General features: G+C 51.9%; 11 protein-coding genes across 11 annotated transcripts; 4 read left to right on the top strand and 7 right to left on the bottom strand.

Moving 5' to 3' along the window:
- Nucleotides 1–428: 428 nt before the first annotated feature.
- Nucleotides 429–2,553, bottom strand: CC1G_03687 (serine/threonine protein kinase; the record flags this gene model as incomplete). The annotated part of the gene is made up of 4 exons (XM_001828841.2): nucleotides 429–955; nucleotides 1,021–2,036; nucleotides 2,092–2,167; nucleotides 2,223–2,553. The coding sequence occupies 4 exons, from the start codon at nucleotides 2,551–2,553 to the stop codon at nucleotides 429–431; spliced, it is 1,950 nt and encodes a 649-aa protein (XP_001828893.2).
- Nucleotides 2,554–2,805: 252 nt separating this feature from the next.
- On the bottom strand, nucleotides 2,806–3,990 carry CC1G_03686 (hypothetical protein; the record flags this gene model as incomplete). The annotated part of the gene is made up of 1 exon (XM_001828840.2): nucleotides 2,806–3,990. The coding sequence occupies one exon, from the start codon at nucleotides 3,988–3,990 to the stop codon at nucleotides 2,908–2,910; it is 1,083 nt and encodes a 360-aa protein (XP_001828892.2). The 3' UTR covers nucleotides 2,806–2,907.
- A 404-nt stretch (nucleotides 3,991–4,394) lies between these two features.
- Nucleotides 4,395–6,047, bottom strand: CC1G_03685 (hypothetical protein; the record flags this gene model as incomplete). The annotated part of the gene is made up of 3 exons (XM_001828839.2): nucleotides 4,395–5,313; nucleotides 5,365–5,524; nucleotides 5,579–6,047. The coding sequence occupies 3 exons, from the start codon at nucleotides 6,045–6,047 to the stop codon at nucleotides 4,395–4,397; spliced, it is 1,548 nt and encodes a 515-aa protein (XP_001828891.2).
- Nucleotides 6,048–6,212: 165 nt separating this feature from the next.
- On the top strand, nucleotides 6,213–7,641 carry CC1G_03684 (hypothetical protein; the record flags this gene model as incomplete). Its single annotated transcript, XM_001828838.2, has 11 exons — nucleotides 6,213–6,408; nucleotides 6,465–6,487; nucleotides 6,541–6,642; nucleotides 6,706–6,753; nucleotides 6,815–6,859; nucleotides 6,909–6,953; nucleotides 7,005–7,036; nucleotides 7,097–7,106; nucleotides 7,160–7,230; nucleotides 7,282–7,347; nucleotides 7,406–7,641. The coding sequence occupies 11 exons, from the start codon at nucleotides 6,213–6,215 to the stop codon at nucleotides 7,530–7,532; spliced, it is 765 nt and encodes a 254-aa protein (XP_001828890.2). The 3' UTR covers nucleotides 7,533–7,641.
- A 422-nt stretch (nucleotides 7,642–8,063) lies between these two features.
- On the bottom strand, nucleotides 8,064–10,266 carry CC1G_03683 (hypothetical protein; the record flags this gene model as incomplete). The annotated part of the gene is made up of 3 exons (XM_001828837.1): nucleotides 8,064–9,261; nucleotides 9,319–9,486; nucleotides 9,542–10,266. The coding sequence occupies 3 exons, from the start codon at nucleotides 10,264–10,266 to the stop codon at nucleotides 8,064–8,066; spliced, it is 2,091 nt and encodes a 696-aa protein (XP_001828889.1).
- A 268-nt stretch (nucleotides 10,267–10,534) lies between these two features.
- Nucleotides 10,535–11,842, top strand: CC1G_03682 (NADH-cytochrome b5 reductase; the record flags this gene model as incomplete). Its single annotated transcript, XM_001828836.1, has 5 exons — nucleotides 10,535–10,856; nucleotides 10,914–10,995; nucleotides 11,046–11,202; nucleotides 11,262–11,710; nucleotides 11,767–11,842. 5 exons carry the CDS (start codon nucleotides 10,535–10,537, stop codon nucleotides 11,840–11,842), a joined length of 1,086 nt encoding a protein of 361 aa, XP_001828888.1.
- A 50-nt stretch (nucleotides 11,843–11,892) lies between these two features.
- On the bottom strand, nucleotides 11,893–13,471 carry CC1G_03681 (hypothetical protein). The gene is made up of 6 exons (XM_001828835.2): nucleotides 13,222–13,471; nucleotides 13,024–13,131; nucleotides 12,835–12,934; nucleotides 12,580–12,639; nucleotides 12,099–12,324; nucleotides 11,893–12,041 (listed from the first exon to the last, which is right to left on the bottom strand). Exons 1-6 carry the CDS (start codon nucleotides 13,405–13,407, stop codon nucleotides 11,981–11,983), a joined length of 741 nt encoding a protein of 246 aa, XP_001828887.2. The 5' UTR covers nucleotides 13,408–13,471; the 3' UTR covers nucleotides 11,893–11,980.
- A 348-nt stretch (nucleotides 13,472–13,819) lies between these two features.
- CC1G_03680 (hypothetical protein) lies at nucleotides 13,820–15,213 on the bottom strand (the record flags this gene model as incomplete). Its single annotated transcript, XM_001828834.1, has 6 exons — nucleotides 13,820–13,838; nucleotides 13,892–13,956; nucleotides 14,017–14,126; nucleotides 14,188–14,256; nucleotides 14,320–14,903; nucleotides 14,960–15,213. The coding sequence occupies 6 exons, from the start codon at nucleotides 15,211–15,213 to the stop codon at nucleotides 13,820–13,822; spliced, it is 1,101 nt and encodes a 366-aa protein (XP_001828886.1).
- A 337-nt stretch (nucleotides 15,214–15,550) lies between these two features.
- On the top strand, nucleotides 15,551–16,447 carry CC1G_03679 (hypothetical protein; the record flags this gene model as incomplete). Its single annotated transcript, XM_001828833.2, has 3 exons — nucleotides 15,551–15,882; nucleotides 15,943–16,008; nucleotides 16,058–16,447. 3 exons carry the CDS (start codon nucleotides 15,551–15,553, stop codon nucleotides 16,173–16,175), a joined length of 516 nt encoding a protein of 171 aa, XP_001828885.1. The 3' UTR covers nucleotides 16,176–16,447.
- Nucleotides 16,202–17,287, bottom strand: CC1G_03678 (hypothetical protein; the record flags this gene model as incomplete). Its single annotated transcript, XM_001828832.2, has 7 exons — nucleotides 16,202–16,376; nucleotides 16,438–16,535; nucleotides 16,587–16,826; nucleotides 16,876–16,939; nucleotides 16,992–17,076; nucleotides 17,130–17,191; nucleotides 17,244–17,287. 7 exons carry the CDS (start codon nucleotides 17,285–17,287, stop codon nucleotides 16,268–16,270), a joined length of 702 nt encoding a protein of 233 aa, XP_001828884.1. The 3' UTR covers nucleotides 16,202–16,267.
- A 325-nt stretch (nucleotides 17,288–17,612) lies between these two features.
- CC1G_03677 (hypothetical protein) lies at nucleotides 17,613–18,543 on the top strand (the record flags this gene model as incomplete). The annotated part of the gene is made up of 4 exons (XM_001828831.2): nucleotides 17,613–17,682; nucleotides 17,756–17,899; nucleotides 17,959–18,113; nucleotides 18,169–18,543. 4 exons carry the CDS (start codon nucleotides 17,613–17,615, stop codon nucleotides 18,541–18,543), a joined length of 744 nt encoding a protein of 247 aa, XP_001828883.2.
- Nucleotides 18,544–18,573: the final 30 nt, after the last annotated feature.

Genomic DNA, 18,573 nt, shown 5'->3' with positions numbered 1-18,573 from the left:
CTGAGCAAGTGCCAAAGGAGGACTGAGAGTTTATATATATCCAGGACTACTGGTTCTTATCAAAGGCCGATGGAAGGCAGCGCCAGAAGCAAGAGTCTCGAAGAAGGGGTGTCGTCAAAACGCTCCTGAGCGCGAACTTCTCCAAGTGGTGGAGCGTGAACTGGTGGTCCATTGCACTGCGCGACCTCTGAGATTAGGCCGGCTTGTATGGCTGCCGCTGCAACGAGGCAGACCCTCCACACGGCAGTGAAATAGAAGCTCGAGGATAAAGACTAATCGAATTGGGAAAGGCCCGTTGCATCACGAGGTGCATGGTATGCTCAAGTTCCTTGTGATGACATCCAGGACTATATATTTAGCGCATATTTGACGTGGAAGTTGCTGAAGTGACAGAGCAAACGGAGTAGGTGTAGCGGGCCGAATTCGTGTCAATACGTCGTAAGCCTGGAGCCCGTGTCACTCAACCACCTCCAGAATGCTTGCAAGGATGCTGTAGTCGGGCCTGTCGAAGGAGATTCTACTACGGATGGCCGTCTTTCCCGCTCCCGCTTTGCCTGTAGCCTTGCAGATATGCGGCGCTCGACAGAGTGGGATATCAGAACTTTCTTCCGCAGCTCGTAAGCTTGGAGTGCGAGTGATTTTTGCCTCGGGCCACTCCCAATTCGCCGAAGCCTCTTGTTGGTCTCTCGTCGCAGCTGGATGTCTGAGTAATGCCACATCGATCGTGGAACCTTGTAGCGCTTGAACGCGGTATCACGTCCCGCAGAGAACGCAACTCTTTTCTGAGGGGGCCTGCGATTCTCTGATGATGAACGGGGGGATCGTGTTGAAGGCGAGTCTTTTTCCTCCAGGGAATTAGGGACTCGGGCGCGAGGGGGAGGGATGTGATGTGCAAAGTCTATGACCTTGATCATGGGCATTCCGTGGTCGAGATTGTTACGCATTATCGAAGGATCTACGTCACAAATGTAGTAAAGGACTGAGCGAAAAGGCGCCAAAGAAGAAAAGGAGACAGCGTACGGATACTGGCCGTAACTTTGAGGATACCGGGAGAGTGACTTGATTCAGCCACTATCCGACTTGGTCCCGCTGCAACGGTTTCATGGGCTCCCAGAGTCCGCATTCTTTTTGATGGGGTTTCGGATTCGCTTTCTGTGGAGCCGGCCTTGCGCTTTCGGGACTCGGCAGTCGTTTCAGCTAGACTGGGTTGCTCCGTTGCCTGCAGATTCTGTGCTGCCGCCTGACGCAATGTCCAGGAGGGACTAGGGGCCGTGCTCCCAGACGAAAATGAGGAAGAGGAAGGGGAAGAGGTTGGTGTTTTGTCCTTCTCCTCCATTTCCAGGGCCAGGCGGTAAAACTCTCCAACGGCAATGGCATACTGTTCAGGAGATGTTCCAGGTACAACAAACCTGTCCGGGATGTAGTCTGGGCCAGCCACCCACCCCTCGAGGTCGACGTCGACAGGTGGATCGAGGCGTTCCTCTTCTGGGATATCTTGGAGGTCGGGAACATAGTTTGGATCGATGTCCTGTTTTTCTTGCTCTTCGGAATTCCAGCAGGTCCTATGGTATTGCCAATTGTGTTTGTCCCTCTCCTTCTCCACGGCATCCTGGAAGTTCAGCAGGCATTTCACCTTTCTTAGCTCCATCCGCAAATCCCCTGGGTTTGCCATCGCCATATAACAGTCCCGAACGGGCTCGATGGCTTTGGCTTGACTGAAGTCGAGGAGCGTGACCCGGCCATCTCCCCCAATGGCGATTTTGTCCAAACCAACGTTACCATGAAGAATCCCACGGGAGTGTAGGTGCTCATAGGCTTCGATACAGCGTCTCTTCAGGGCTTCTGGCATGTCGGGAGATGCTGCAACCCAGAATCGTCGATGTGGGACTTCTGTAACAACATGCGCAGTTTCGTTTCCAGCGTAGATGCCGATGATAGTCGAGACGTATTTTCCGTGAAGAGGGTACAAAAGGGCTTTGTTCAACGCCACGTCGGCAATGAACCTAGCCATAGAGCCTTCTGACTGGAAATCCCACCTGCTCTAAGCGTGAGGGAATTTTGCTTGTTATGAGAGAACGAAACGAAACGTACGTCCTACACATAAATTGAAGGAGCTCATCTCCGAGAAATCCCAGGCCATACCACTCCTTGGTGTGATTGAAAGGGTCTACATCGAAACTAGGGAGTTAGTTGGACAGGCGCGAGATAATAAATAGGCGTACGGGGTTCGGCTGCAAAAATGATTCGACTGTCGACAAGAGGGAGGCCGTGTGCCCATTTCCAAGGTCCTCCGCTAGTCCAGATAGGGATGGAATAGTGCCCCCTGCCGCGAGCTGTCTTGATATGAGAGGCCATTGGGGGGCAGGCCTCGCCATTGGAATTTCGTTTCAGAGATTTCAAGGATTCCATGGGTATGTAGTCGAATGGTGTGGTCAGCGCTTTGAAGAATTTGGATTTAGGTAGCCATTCTGACACCGTCTCTAGAGGTTCGAACGATTCCGATTTGTTGTGATGGGCCATGGTTCCAAGTCGTCGTAGTTTGAAGGGGGCCATAGTCAAGATACCACTGTCGTTTATAAATGATCGAATTTTGGCCAAAGGGCCAGTCCTTGTTTCCCGCATTGACCAGAGCCGAGAATGAGAACAACAAGCTGTGGCATCGTTGTCCTTTTGTGGCAAAACCGATAACACTGCCGCCCCTATTCCACGCTCAGCGCATCATACAAAAGCAGGAATGGAGACCACAAAGAAGGCCCAAACGGTTGACTTGGATTATGGTAATACAATAAATAGAGGACTCCCAGGCCCCTAATAGCTTACGATTAAGAACGAGACGGGTGTAAGTGTTGGTAGTACAGCCTCGCCGTGTTTCGAAGAGGTGCGCCGTTGGCCGGCGGGACAGGACTGTCAAGGTTGTTGTTGGGCGTTGGGCACGCTGAGAGAGCGTTCGACCAAGTATGAGCGCAGTGACGATCGGTGCACGATGCGCGATAGCCTATCCTCTTCCGATACCCTCTTCGCGCCGTAGGGTGAACGACCAGAGTGGCATGGAGAGCGAAGAAATGGCGACTGGGTTGCCGAGCACGGGGTTTCAACAATGGGAGAGGATGCTAGGTCATGCTCGCTTTCCATGATGCAGATGCTGGAGACAGTATCGCCGTCGACGAAACTGCAGTGGTACGAGCTACGGGAGCAAAAGCGAGGGTCTCCAGGTTTAATCCAGCTGCCCAAACGTTCGTAATCTTCGATAGTCATGATCTTCCCAGACTCACAGTCCTTCTCCAGGAATTTCCGCTGGCGTTCTGCAAGCCAGATGGCGAGGGTGTTCGTGTCGGAGGAGCGGAATGATGTCGCGGGGGAGTACAGTGCACCATGGGATGCATCTAGGGTATACGTGATAACTTGCTCCTTGCTGTCATCTGGGTTATCCGGAACTGGCTCGCTGGGTTGGGGTTGGGAAGGCGGAGAGTTGAGATCCTTGGATCGTGGTCCCAGCAGCCGTTGACACCGTGTCTTGAGTGTCTTGGGAGCCGATTTCAACGCCGTCCATATATGTTTGATGGGCTTCTTGTCACCTCGGTTCGCGGGGTCAGGAACTGTCTCCTCCGTCTCTTCTTCCGACTCGTCTTGGGGAACTTCAGAAGCGGGACAAAGAATCTTCTGGCGAACCGGAGCATCCCATGGGACATACGGCGAATTGGGGTGCACCAAAGTCAAAGGCAGCTTCAGCTTGTAGGTTGTTGCTTCCGTTTCTGAAATCTGGTGAAGGGAGCGGCGGGGTGTGGATAAACTGTGGGGGTTGGTAATGTCTGCCAACGAGACTTGTAAGGAAGGCATCCGCCTGATAGGCGGCAGTGTGCGGAAAACGAGTGACGAGGAACGGTGGAGAGATGGGGGGCGCGAGGCTTTGGAGTCCTGTCTACTTCTGCGTTTCTCGTGGACGTGCTTAACATCAATTCGAGGTGGCAGATTCTGCATAGAGTTTGTCATCGCTTCACTAGAGCATTCACGTTAAAGAAAACAAACCAGAGAGAGAGGACCAGGTAGGGTCGTTTCGAGGGCTGAAAAGATCGACGCCTCGAATTCGATGCTATGGGTGGTCGCCTCTTCCTGCTTTGACATTGAGGCCATGTCGGTGCAAAAGAATGACTGGAGACGGGGTCAAGAGGATAGTAATACAGAGCGGTCGAATAAGGTTGGGCTGTTCGCCCGTTGAAGCCTTTATAAAGGAACGTGGTGATGGTCAAGAGTCACGTCTAATGTGCCTGTCACTGACACCGCCAACAACGCGATCCCGGATATGACATACATATTTGACAAGCGAAGCTTGTGACATGTTATTTCTGGCTGCCAAGATGACTACTGAGCTCCCATGTTCATCCAAACTAACTACTCTAACATAGTAATCCAGAAATAAAATATATTGGCAAGAGTAACGGAAGCACGACAATACGCCACACCCAAACTCTCCACCGATAGATAGATTCCCGCTTGAGCTTCAAAACGCGAGCGCTGAGCTCGACGGGAGTCACAAAGGCGAATTCGAACAGGTTCAGTGGCGAAGGGAAGATATAAGGTCCATCGAACCTAGAGCAAGCGAGGGCACCTGTGACTCTCGCCTGTCTACCAGGTGTGATACCATATCTATCCCATGCACTGGGGGATGCTTCTGATTCGGACCCAGGCCCATTTAGGGTTGGGATGATGATGCTCGCCATGAATACGCTGATGATCCAGAGCAAGAACAGGGTAACCACGATGGCAAGAAACGCCCATCTGGTTTCCATCGGCGATGCTGAAAACGTGCGTAAGGCGGTATAAATGCGATTGCTTGAGGATCCTTGATAGGCGCCGTCCAAAGAGTACGAAAGCAGGACCAGCGACACTAAAAGCGCTGGTCCAAAGAACGTCATGGATGGCAATATGTTGGCAATGTTGCGGACTATGAAAACCGATAATGGAACCGCGTTTGGCGGGGAGAAAAGCAGTGCCGGGGTCGGGACAGTGGGCAGGTGGATGAACAGGATGTGCAACCCGAAAATGAGGAGTAAAGCCTCGAAGTAGCCGTCTTCTGGCTGGGGGCATTTCGGCAAGGAAAGACCGAAGACAAGGACGGCTGCAGCTTGCAGCGTCCTGTTTGCTGCTAGCGAGGACAATGTGTTGGCTGCAAGGAACACGAGTAGTGCAATAAGCCTGGGCTTCCGCGGGTAGTGGCCCAACTGTGTGGTCACCCGATCGGGAGGATAGAGGAGATAAGATGCAAGGAGAATCAGATATGTGAAGTGGGAGGCCACGGCCATAAAATGCAGACTCCTTCTCGGATTGTGAGGAGGGCTTGGATTTCTTGAACGATCGCAGACTTACCACGGTGTTGCTACAGCTGTTTCCAGACGCTTCAAGAGCGGCAAGGCGGCGGGCGTCGAATACGAGCGGCCATATTTCCACCTTCGGTGCAACGCTGCCTCAATTAATGAATCCGTTAAAAGCCCCAAAGGTGGCTCAGGACGAGTCAAATAGTCGACAGCTAATATGTTCGAGTTAATATTCTGCCGATGGACGAGCAGAAACCCCTTCATACCTTTCAACCGCTGAGCCCCAGTTCCGTCCTCATGAAAAGATGACCACAGAACGCAGTCAATGTCCTGTTCACTTCTATATCTCGACTTGAAGTCCCTCCAGAGCTCGTCAACTAAAGTTTCGAGGCTCTTAACATCTTGCTGCAAAGCCTCTCCATGGTTCCACCTTGAATAAAGGTCTGTTCCAACGGGCCGCGAAGTCGTTCTTATGTGTCGTAACTGGAGAAGAAGAACCAATGAGAACGCATAGTCGATGGGTGGTATTTCTGGCTGAGATTGGGAGATCGAATTCGAGTCGGATCTTCTTCCAGATAGGACAGAACCTAGGTTCAAGGACTGAATTGGGATGGTTGAGAGTTGGTCGAGACCCTCAGCGACTGTAAGGGGTTCTACAGGCCCGTCTGTGGACTCGTTGTCATAACCAATGGATGTATGGGGTTGTTGGAGGAGGGGTGTGCGTTCGCCAGGCATTCCAAGCAAGTGATCGTGGTGTACCGAAAGCAGAGTGGCCGCTGCAGCCCCTGTTCCACGAGGCTCCTTACGCGATCGGAGATCAAACATTCCCACGCATGCTAGGTGACGTGCAGCAGAACCGACGGCGGCGAAAGTTCATTGAACCCTGGATTAAACGCCGCCATGAGCGTTACTCAACCACTATTCTCGACAATCGAGCCAGATGAGGAAACTACAGCGCCCTCGGGAAATATTCAGGACAACCGATCGTCAAAGCCCAGACCAGAACCGATAGTGTTAACGCCTACAACGCGGAGTACATCGAGCAACAGTAATGCGCAGAATACTATGGCTTCAAACGAGGGCGATGCGGAGGCTGGTAAGTGCTAGGCTCCTTTTACAAGTGCGCTGTCTCTGATATACCATCATGCAAAGGCATCGCCGGGATATTTCGCCAGGTGAATACAGCACGCGTCGAAACTAATAAATTGCTTAATTGCATACCATCCAGTCTGCCCACCCACTAGCCCTCTTCTTCCTCTACTTCTTCAGAATAGCCGCCATCTTGGTATACATTCTATGCGGATGGTTTACCGACAACTATGTTCTTTCAGTGCGTCTCCTGCTCAGCTTCATGATGGTCCAATTTGGGCTGACCTCTGGCAATCCCTTGTAGACAGTGACGGTCGTCGTATTACTGGCCATGGACTTTTGGAATTGCAGAGTAAGGCACTGCAGCTGTCGACCCCACCTTCACCGAACTTACCATCACTCGGTCACCTCAGAACGTTGCTGGGCGAACGCTTGTCGGCCTTCGATTCTGGAATCAGGTATGAATGCCCTTCGAGTCACGACCTGCGTGAATAACACTACTTCTAGGTTGACGAGGATGGCGAAAGCTATTGGGTATTCGAAAGCCGAGACGTACGCCCGCATCCTTGTCCTGTCATTTCTCGGCTAATTCATTAATTACAGCCCTCGAGACCAGCAAATCCTATTGATTCCAAGTACGTTCAACGCGTCCGAGTAGTGCACCGTCGTAATCCTCACCATCACCTCTCTTTCAGGATGTTCTGGGTATGTCTCCAGTCCCCCAATAACAGTGCATTACTCCAACAGCAGTGGTTTAGATTGCCCTCTACGTCTTCCCCCTACTCTGGGGTGCCCTATTGATCGTCTCCATCCTCAAACTAGGCTTTGCGTACGTTGGATGCCATCCACTGTTTCATTATCGACACTCACGATTGTACAGTTTCATCCCCATTGTCGTCCTTGCTCTCGTCTTCAACATTACCAACGTTGTCGGCTTCACTTATGCGTGAGTGTTCTCAAAAACACTGTAGTGAGAGTGTTCCAACCACCGAGTTCCTTTGTAGCGATCGAGATGCCAAGCAGAAATGGGCGAACAGCGTTGTCGGAGGGTCCTGGGGTGGCATTGGAGGAATCGGCGGCCAACTCCTCACAACCGCTGTCAAAAAGGGAGTGGGTCGTGTCTTCGGTTGATGGGGTCGAGTATACCTTATAATTATTGACATAAACGTGCAATTGGCGTCAAGGTCTACTTCCAAATCTTGTTTTTCATTGAATGATATAGTACACAGATACACTGCAATTGAGGAGAGCAAGACGACACGACAAAGCTGAACAGGCCCGAAAGCGCCCCCCAAAAACAAATGAGGGATAACGAAAAGAATCTAACGTGTTTTACACAGGATACCAGAGGGATGAAAGAAGCGAAATGAACCAAAGTCTCGAGGGAGATGAAGAAGAAAATAAAAAGGGGATCGACAATGCAATGAATTCCAGTCCAATGAATGCCAATGTACGAAGTGTTCAAAAAGTGCTGACCTGCGTGGATAGAATGTAAGTGTACAGATGTGCGAATTGTGAATAAATGTCAACAAGTGTCCTGGGGATGACGAAAGAAAAAGCGAACTTGGCGGTGGTTCGTGAGATGAAGCAAGCTTTTAACCTCGGAAGCGAACGCATATAGATAGTGTGAGTCGGGGCATAGATAGTTATGCATAGCATGGATCATTGGTGTAGACCGAAGAACCCTCGAGCGTCGACCTTTGAGAAACCCACAGTAGGCGTTGGTGGGGAAGCAACGCCAATGAACGAACGCGTTCGACCGCCCTTCTGACGGAAGGTTGATATCCGGGGTGTGGAGACGGTGGGGAAGGGTACAGGCCCGGCGGCCTCGGACGTCAATGTCATGGTGGAAGGTGTGCGCGTTGTCAGGGTGGGAGAGGGTGGGAATAAGAAAAGCGTTTGGGACGGCGTGGTAACGGCGGAGGAGATAGCTTCCAGAGCAGAGGTTGCGCGTTTCAATACACTGTTTCGTAAATGGAGAGGAGGAGGGATGGGTTTAGTGGACTCGGTGCGACGTCGAGATCCGGCAGGCGGGGGTTGGAGGGGTGCCACCTTGGAGGGTGGTGATGGGGCGGGTGGCGCTGCTTCGTCTTGTTCGATAACGATGGGGGACGACGGAACAGGGGGTAATACATTCAGAGACATTGGGCGTCGCTTTTTGGGCTTCACAGCTGGTGCAGGAGGAAGAGTGAAAGTAGACCGGACAGCAGTAAGAGGGGGAGGGCTGGTGTGGAACGATGTCTTCCACACAGGAGCCGAAGGTGGAGGCGGGGGCACTGAATGCGAAACAGCTTTCGCGGTGAGCGGGGCATAGAATTTAAGGTCACTTGCTTCATCAGCTTCGTCGTCGGGAGAAACCGACGAAGAAGATTCCCCTGCACCTGTACTTTGACTGCTTTCCAGACTGTCTTGTCGTTCACGTCCAGAATCGAATCCTCCGCCCACGCCGAGCAGCTCTTCTTCCTCCTCCTCCTCAACCAAGTCTTCGCTGAGAATACTGTTGCTGGTCCTGCTGCTGGCGATCGAACCTGTGCGCTTTCGTGATCCATAGCGACTACGCCAAGCTGCACCCATGCCAATGCCGGAACCGGTCGAGTTGATGGAGGAGAAGGAAGATTTGCGAGCAATGATGCGATCTTCCATAGCCTTGTCAAGGGCTCGAGCTTCTTGCATGATAACGGACCGCTGTAGATCATCATCATCATCATCATCATCATCGCCGTCCTCAGGTGACGATGCTTCGTCAAGTTCGCGTCGGCGACGGGACCACTCTTCATCCTCCTTGGAGGAATCGTCCGACTCTCCCGAGCCTGTCTCGCCACGAAGGGACTTTTCGTAATCCAAAAGCTGATAAATCAAGCTGTGAAATGTGTATTAGACAATTTGGCGACTGAGACGATCAAAAGATAATACGTACGACATGTTCGGACCTACGCAGGGGCTTTTCTCCTTGACAAATGAGTATGCGCCCTGCATACCCTGGAGTGCCCATACTTCAGGTGGGACGAGGGGGGATCTTTCGGCGGCAGCACGCATGACGAGGGCGATGACCATGGTAGCGGAGCGGGAGATGCCGCATTGACAACTAGAGAGATGGTAATCAGTGAGATAGAAACGAACAGTGAGGCCAAGTGACGAACTGGACAAGAACGCCTTCTGAGCGGGCGAGAGCGGCATCAACAAAGGCCATGGCGGACTGGAAACCGTTATTCACGAGGTCCTGTTGACCGTGTGACCACTGGAGCTTGAGATAATGCATGGCAGGTCTGCCGCTTGGCAAGTGTGGAGGATAGTACGTGGAATCCTCGGAAGGGTGGGATCTTCGAAAGTTTGGGGTGGAGGATACTGATCTGAGAGTGCGACTTGCAGTGTCGAAGGGCGAATAGACCTCTTTTGCGACGTTGAGGATAGCCTTGATACCACGTTCGACGAGACCAGGCCAATCACGGGCATTCTCCTCGGACCCAATCCAGATTCCAGGAATTATCTGGACCGGACCGTCGGCGTAGGGGACGGTCTCTGAACCGCCGTCCTCTTCCTTACGATGCAGAAGCGAGTTTGTGAGGCTCACGGCGGGCAGGGAAGCGACGGAGGGACGACGGGGACGGGCGACTGTGGGCTCGGGCCTTGCACTGGCAGGGCCGGGTGACGGGATGGAGGCGTCGGAGGAAGCAGCCGAGGGGATGCTGATGGCCAACTTTTTGAGGTTGCGCATGGAGGAGGACCTTGAAGGGGGAAGGTAGTCGCTGTCGTCAGTTTGTGGGGAGCTGACATCGTCCTGAACGAGGGCTATTTGAGTGATCTGAGTCGGAGGTGCGTCGATGCGCAGGCCCAGGGACGCAGGCTTCCCCTTGCGTCGCAGCATTGTTTGGCAGACTCGAGGAGACGGCGTGGTGATATGAGAAATATAACAAGCACGAGCCTGCGTGCAGACGAAACAGAAAACCAGAAAAAAAAATAAGGAAAAAGTCGCGACGAATGAAAAGCGAACAAGCATCACCGCCTCTCAACCTATTACACTATTTGGTCTTTGTTTGGCCGAGACTATCATTGCTGTTACAACTTGAGCGGGAACAAACATTGAGTGGTCCGATTTTTTGGTCTGGCTAAGGTCCAGAGCTCGCGTTGAGTTGATGCCGAACCAATACCAGCTGGCATTTCTCGCCTCTTTCTTCGTCACTCTCGCATCCCTCATCGCTTCTCTCCACTTTGCAGTCGCTTTCTTCAGGTCAAAGGGCTACGACATCGGCGATCTCATCCTAATAGGTCTCGACAAGAAGAACCCAAACCCAACAGACGGACGCGTAGAAATAGAGAAAATACCCGCTATCATCATGGAGTTCGTCAAAAACGCTGACCTGGACGACATTGTCCAGCTCGCCACGTCCCCCACCGTCCTCGTCACTGCTGGCATCGTCCTCGCCACCGCTGTCTATGTCAAACTCTTCCACACAGGTATGCGCCGTCACTACCACGTATTATGCTCAAGCTTACTCATTACTCTATCCTCAGGCCGAACAGCTCCTCTGGACCCTCTCAATTGGAAGGAGTTCCCCTTGTTGAAGACCACAAAAGTGTCGCCTAATACGGCAATGTAAGCATCATCCCGTTAAACCCCGGGTTCGGCTCTAACCCGTCCCCCAGCTATCGTTTCAAGTTGCCCCACCAGCGCGACGTCTTGGGTCTCCCCATTGGCCAGCACATCTCCGTCTCTGCCGAAATTAACGGCAAGACCATCGTCCGAAACTACACCCCCGTCAGTCTCGACGACGACCGCGGTTTCTTCGACCTCCTCATCAAGGTCCGCCTTTCTTCATTTCCCCTCACTCGTCCATCCTCTAATCATTTTTCATAATATAGACCTATGAGAAGGGCAACATCTCTCGCTATGTCACTACCCTCAACCCTGGTGACAAGCTTCGAGTCAAGGGTCCAAAGGGCAATTTCAAGTATTCCCCCAACCTTGTTGGTCACCTCTCCATGATCGCCGGCGGTACCGGTATTGCGCCCATGATCCAGATCATCCGCGGTGTTTTGCGAAACCCCCTCGACCAAACTACCCTCACCCTCATTTACGCCAACGTTAACGAAGAAGACATCCTCCTCCGCGCCGAATTGGAGGAACTGCTCGACGTCCATGGCGAACAGAGGTTCAAGATCTTCTACGTCCTCAACAACCCACCTGTTGGCTGGAAGGGCGGTGCTGGTTTCGTGACCAAGGAACACATCAAGGAGCTCTTGCCAAACCCTGCTGAAACCAACAGCAAGATCCTCATTTGCGGCCCTCCTCCCATGGTTAACGCCATGAAGTACGTCTCCATCCATCTTCATAATGGACTGTTTTGCTGACCCCCTCCCCTTCTAGGAAAAACCTTGACGAACTCAAATACCCTCTCCCGAATACCATCAGCAAGCTCCAAGACAAGGTCTTTGTCTTCTAATTACAATCTTATATCTATAATTGCTATCATTTTTGGGTTGGAGACGGTATAGATAGACGATACTAATGATTACGACTCGCACGTTTTGGCTATCCACATGTTCTACTTGACATGCGAAATAGACGGATACCACAACTATCAATCCATGAAATGAGAATGTGACTTGGTATCCTCCATTTCCAGACGCAACTCCTCCAACCTGGATCGAAAAAAGACCGTCAGCTTCGCGTTTTCAACGCGTGCAAAAGCAACTAACCCTCTCTCGATCTCCTTTGCCGCCTGCATCCCAAACTCAAACTCCTCCTCGCTCAGCTCCCTCTCCGCATTTCGGGCAATTTGGATCGCGGAATCATAATAATGAAGAGGTGTTATCCCGTCTTGGTCCTTCGGGAGCAAGGGCACAAGGAATCGGAAATGAAGCAACATCCGAGCATGTGGTTTCAATCTTGGGTGCATGGGGATGACAGTGCGGGCTAGCTTGTCTTTCAGGCCCAAATCGAGCAGCGTTTGGTGTTGCACAGGATTCAGTATTTTCCAGGCCAAGAGGTGCCCGTCCGTTGGATCGACCAATCGAGTGGGTGGGTGGGCATAGCGAGATCCATTCAGGTTACAGTGGTACAATTTCCACGGATTCCAAACCCCGAATGAGGGAAGTGGTTGGGTTATTGGGGGAGAAAAGGGTGAAACAGGAACAGTCAGAATCAAGGGATGGAACGGGTAAGGCAGAGAGTGCATACCAATTCGGGGTATAGTGTCAAGTAGTGCTCGTCGGAAGTACACGCCGTGGTATTTGCTCCCTGCAAGTAGGAACACAAGGAAAGGTTGGGTTCCGTCGTACGACACGCCATTTCGTGCAGCAGTTGCGTTTCAGAGGCAACGCAACCGAACGTGATGTTGTTTCAAGGAACGACGAGCATGCACCGGAAAACGGGTAAACGAAAGCAGGTCAGTTCCATAGCCCAGACCCTCGACCACAGTGAACAACCACAGACCTGGTCGACCCCAGCCCTCGTGCACGACATCCTCTGGTAACGACTCATGCGAGATGAGCGAGGCCCTGACATATTCCTGCGTGATGTACCGATGTACAGACTGAAATGAATATGAAAAGGGGAACAGACGTCGTCAGCTCTAGTTCGACCCTTCTTCATACGGGGATAGCCATGCAACATCGCACGTACCTTGGGAAGATCCTCCGCGCCTACAGTCCTATATGTCTTTGAGATCCGTTGCAACTTCATCCGCACCGCGATGCGTCGTTTAATGCATAGGAACAGGGAGGCAACGAGCTTTCAATGCCATTGTTTCGGTTTTCAACCCGAGATTGGATCGACCCTTGAGATCCAGAGTAGAGACGGTTTGGGGTGGATTGAACATACCACGATGATATACGAAGCCCCAATGATCAAGGCATTGAAGTTGTTGTCCCATGACTTGTTGTCCGAAGTGCGAACCGCCTGAGAGAGTATGGCAGCACATGAAAGGCCAGCAGCTACCACGATGATCAGAACAAGAAAGATGTAGACCGCCTGCGAAAGCGTTCTCTTTAGGATGAGTGAAAGCATTCCTATAGTCTATCCGGAGAGCATGGTGTTGTCGCCAGAGATTCAAGTAGACGCTCAGCTGTAGTGCACGTCACTACGGTACAGGTACAAGTCCCTTGAACGCGCTGGAGGCGGACATCACGTTGTGATGTCATCAACCCTATGTAACGCCTACAGAGTTCGATTCTCAACGGCATGTTTGTATTTCCTAACGATGCATACGGAACACCAGACTACATAACGTGCAGAGCTAATCTAGGATGCAGGAAGCAAGGTATACAGGTACAAGCGAGTTAGAATTCAAGGAAGTCAGTGAAATGGTAAATGAGTGAACGAGGCGACGACACCGCAGGTGCGTCGGCGAGAAAAGAGTGGAAAGGGTATAAGTGAATCTCCAAATCTAAATCGTGACATGTAAACATCTAGGTTGCATTTAGACTTGCACGTTTTCGCTGGAGATAGGTCATCAGGGAATGCTCGACATTTCTGAGGCAAGGACACTCACCCGAAGCGACCGCCAACATTGCCAGGAGGATCATATTCGCAAACGTGGTAGGTGGCGGGGGAGTTCTGCGTTTTCAGACAAGTCAGGATTACAGTCCTAGAGTTTCCCCAATTCTACGAACTCACCCCGAAGATCGGCAACAAGTTGTTGCAGACGACACTTGCGCAGCCAACTCGAGTGGTGGACTTCCAGACGACTTGAGTGAAGTGGGAGGCTTGTCCGGGCACATAATCCTCTGTGATTGTGGGTAGACCAATGAACGATCAAGGTCGACAGAAGGACAGGCTGTTACTCACTTCGCTCATCGACCCATCGGAACACGGCCGTGGTGATAGGGTAAGGGGCGGTTCCAGCAGCCAGGTTCTCTGAATAAAAGAATCAGAGTGAGTAAAACCTGGGAAGCAAACCCTTCCATGGAGAAGACGTACCTCCAAGACGACCAAGCGTTCCACCTGAATGCTCAAACTTGCAACCACTGGCCCATCGAAGAGCAGCAGCTTCGAGGTCATCACCCCAAGTCAACGGTGCTGCACCATGTTCGGCACGGTATCGGTTGTGCTCGTCCAGCCAAATTTGTCTGTCCCCACTGGCAGCCGGAGCAGGGGCAGGGGCAGGGGCAGGTGAGGGTTGAGGCTCAGGTTGTTGGGTCTCGGGCTCAGGTTGAGGTTCCGGGCTGCGAGCAGGGGCAGGAGCAGGTGTGTTGGGTTCTTGAGGAGGGTCGGACGTGGTCGGTTCCGGAGCAGGCGGAGGCGGCGCAGACGTCGTGGGTTCAGGTTCGGGCTCCTCGACAAAAGCAGCGGCGACGGTTGGGGTAGGAGCCACCGACTCTGAAGAAGTGGACGGAGCAACAGAAGAGGACGAAGGCAAGGCCAGAGAAGATGAAGGAGAAGGAAGAGCACTGCTCCTCGAGTTCACAGCGTCGGTGTAATACGAGGACGGGATGGGAGCTCCGTTCTTGGGCACTTGTTCGAGTCTTGTTGGGGGCTTGGCCTGAGAGGGTCGAGGTTGGACGCTGTAGGATCCAGGTCAGCGATGACATATGTTGTGGTTCGAGTGAGAGGTCCGTACGTCGTTCCACAGGCCGAGGCGATATGAGCCTCCAGGTTCGCATTGGACTTGGGAAGAACGACTGGTCCCCATCGATCTGCACCCAGTAACCCATTGTTCCAACCCCACTTGTGCCTGCACTTTGTGATGCAGTCTGCGAGGCCTTTGTTTTGGGCAGCACACGCAGGGCCAGAACTTGGAGCAGGGCCAGCAAACACGTTGGGAATGCAGGCAGCGGCAGCGACGAACGTAACCAGCGTAGCGAAACGCGCCATGACCCACAAACTACGAAGATTTCAGAAGAAGAAGGAGTGAAAAGGGAAGAGAAAGGTGGTCGTTCTGAATAGAAAAACCGGTTTGAAATTCAGGGCAGAAAAGGAAAGAAAGTGTAGCCTGATGAGACCCAGTGAGCGCTGAGAGTATTTGAGCAAGTTTCGGTTGTCACGGTGTTGTTAGGGTGCCTGGCGACTGCCATCTTCGCAACTCCCGCGTTATGCTTGCAAGCAAAGTTATTCCGCGTTTCAACACAAACTTATAGGCCGATGAATATAATTGTGGATGCGATGACTGTCAGTGGCCAAGAATGGGCGGCTAAGGAGTCGGAGTTGGATCATGGCTCGTCCTCCTTACTACATCCTCGTCGCACTCAACAGCACATCTCAGCCAGCAACCTCTAACAATCTACGACACCCAGCGATTCAATATCACTACACTGACGACTCCCCATTGGCGCTGCTGCCTCAGTACCAGGATGAACATGTCTTGATTCTGAACCACGGCCAGGACAATGCACCGACCACAGTCCACAGTATTTCACAAGACCTCATTACGACAGGGCTCAAGGTAGATGATGCTCCTGGAGCCGCCGTCGCTGCATCTAGTCAAGAGAACGTTGATGGCAGAGATGACCGCATGTATATCATAGAGACGACCCGAGACGATAGGTAGGTTTGCCAGTGCACCCCAGATTGGTACGGCACATTGTTACCCAAGTTGTCGTTTAGGCCGCCGACTCCACCTCACGAGGAGCGCAAGCCCGCCAGTGCCATTCTGGCCCAATTCAAGGCTCGGTATGTCGAGCGTTTGCCTCACGACGCGCATCCGCTAATGAATGGCCAGCAACGATATGATCCGCCATGCACTCAACTATCCCTCTGTCACTGGATCCGACACTCGAGCGGCTCCAACAAACCATGACTACACAGCACCACAACCTCCTCCAGAACCCTCAAAGTGAACATAGCTCGAACTATTAGCCTGTTGTCTGTATTCAAGACCGGAAGATAGATTAGGATATGACGCAAGGATACACTGCTGGGGTATACTATTCTATCGTTTGCCCTTCTTTGGTGCTCGTACAGGTCCTTTCTGCGTCGGTTTACTGGACGAACTAGCCTCCCCATTTGCTTCATCTGCAGCGGTCATGATCGCCGAGAACCTGTGTACATACCCGTTCAATCACCTGTGCCATTTTATTTTCGCCAGAATCAACTGCTTACCCTCCCTTGAGATCACCAGCTGCGAGTGCATTCTGCACACCGGCCATTTGAGCCTGGTTTTTCTTGAGCTCCTCCAACGCTTCAGGGTCTAAATTCTTCTGCAATGGAGTCAGCGGTGGATCGGGGGAGGGAGTACAGACCGCTCATACCATTAGATAGGGCATCCCCAGCATCATGACACCACCAACGACCATCATCATCATCATAGGGTTGGAAAGCATGGACACTAGGTTGAACGATTCCGGAGGCTTGAAGTAGACAAAGCTTTCCTTGGCAGATAGGGTAACTGGGTAGGGGAGTAGGACGGTGGACGGTGGGTCTAATGGTGTCCCTTGAACATAAGGTCGAATTTCTGGTTTAGACTCTCCCTTGAGCACATCGACACGAACCTTCGAAAAGTAAGTATGTAGTCTCGACTGTAAGAATAAAAGAACTCACAGAGTCGAAGACATGGTCATGAGATATAATAGAGAGAATGTACGTTCCCTCTGGAACATTAGGACTTGGATGCCCCAGTCAGCACCTGATCCTCCACAAGCACGATGCGTGCTTACATTGTGAAATGACCTGTATGGGTCACAGCGCCAGCGTATCGTCCATCGTCCAGGACAGCTTTAGCACGGCCCAACAACGACGCATCTGTATGTGGAATTAGTCTTGATGCTATGTAGGACAGAATCTCTCGGACATACTGCCGCAAGCTTGGTTCCATGCTACCCTCCCCTGGATATCCAGCGCCGAGACGAGGGCCAAGCTACAAGGCCTGTCAGTGTCGTCTACAAAGACCTGAGAGATTCCATACATACCATAAAGCGAGGCTAAAGCAAAGAGAAACGAAGGCCCGGGCCATGATGGTCAGCAGTGGAGATTCTGGAGAAGGACGACTTGCGTTTTTGATGGCAAAGTGGGAACAGCCTCCGAAGTCCCTGCCCCGCTCTCTCATTTCCACTTCCACCACAAGATACGAATTCTCTCTGTACCCAAACTCTGAAAACACCTTTCCACTTCAACAATGCGGCAAAAGAGAGCAAAGGCATATAGAAAACTCATGCACCTATACGGTCAATTCTTTGGTTTCCGTCAGCCGTACCAACTCCTCAGTACGTCTTCGTCCCCTCTCATACAACATCTAATCTGACAAAACAATATCAACAGTCGACCCAGAAACATGCAAAATGGCCATCTCACACAAATTCGATATCGCTAAACAACTCTCCACCGTCGCGCAAGGCGAAGTCAAACTCAGTGAGTTTGCTCCCGCAAATTTTTGGGAGGAAACGGAGAACTGATGGTCGGCGGCGACAAAGCCGTACTTTAGTGATAACCCAATGCTGCATTCACTCGCTTTACCTGGCTGGTAAATCCCAGCAACCAGCCGTTGACCTTGCCAAAACATTTGAACGGCGAAAGTGTAATCATCGTGATGCCATTGACCCGGATGATTGTCTCAAGGATGTTGTCGGTGAGTTCCTCGCATACCATCCTATTTGAAGAGTTGCTGATGTTTTGTGTCGTTTACAGGTGAGGCGAATAAACATCGCTACGTGATAGTAACGCAGTCGCAACCTCTTCGAAATCATCTAAGACGAATTCCCGCAACTCCCATAATCCACATCAACCGCTCAGTGATGGTCCTCGAGCCCCCGAGCGACGCAACGCTCAGAGCTAAACTATTGGTATGCCGAGTTCCCCATACATGAAAGTTGTCCTCCCTCTTCTGACTTGTTATAGGCAGAAGAAAAGTCACTACACGCATCAGGATCCGATCTCACATTGGTCCAAGCGACGGCACCGAAGGAAGAGCCAAAGAAGAAAAAGAAGGGACCGAAAGGTCCTAACCCTCTCAGCGTCAAGAAAAAGAAGACACAACCGACACCGCCAAAGGCGAAAACATCCGACAATGGGAAGAATTCTTCCAAAGGTGCTGAACTTGGTAAACGAAAACGGGAGGAAGATGACGACCACGACGATGTGGGAGGAGACCATGCAGGTACTACTGACGGGGCTGGGACCACCGGCGAGGCGAAGAAGAAGCGCAAACGGCGAAGGAAAGCAAAGCAGACCTCTGAACCTGACGATATGGCCACGCCTGCCACCTCCGCGTAATTCTTAGGTTGCCCTTTCGTTGCTATTCAT

This window comes from Coprinopsis cinerea (genome assembly GCF_000182895.1).
Source record: "Coprinopsis cinerea okayama7#130 chromosome 1 map unlocalized cont3.1, whole genome shotgun sequence".
In the NCBI taxonomy this organism is placed as follows: Eukaryota; Fungi; Basidiomycota; class Agaricomycetes; order Agaricales; family Psathyrellaceae; genus Coprinopsis; species Coprinopsis cinerea.
Note: the sequence above shows the minus strand (reverse complement) of the source record. Positions and strands in the feature narration are given on the sequence as shown.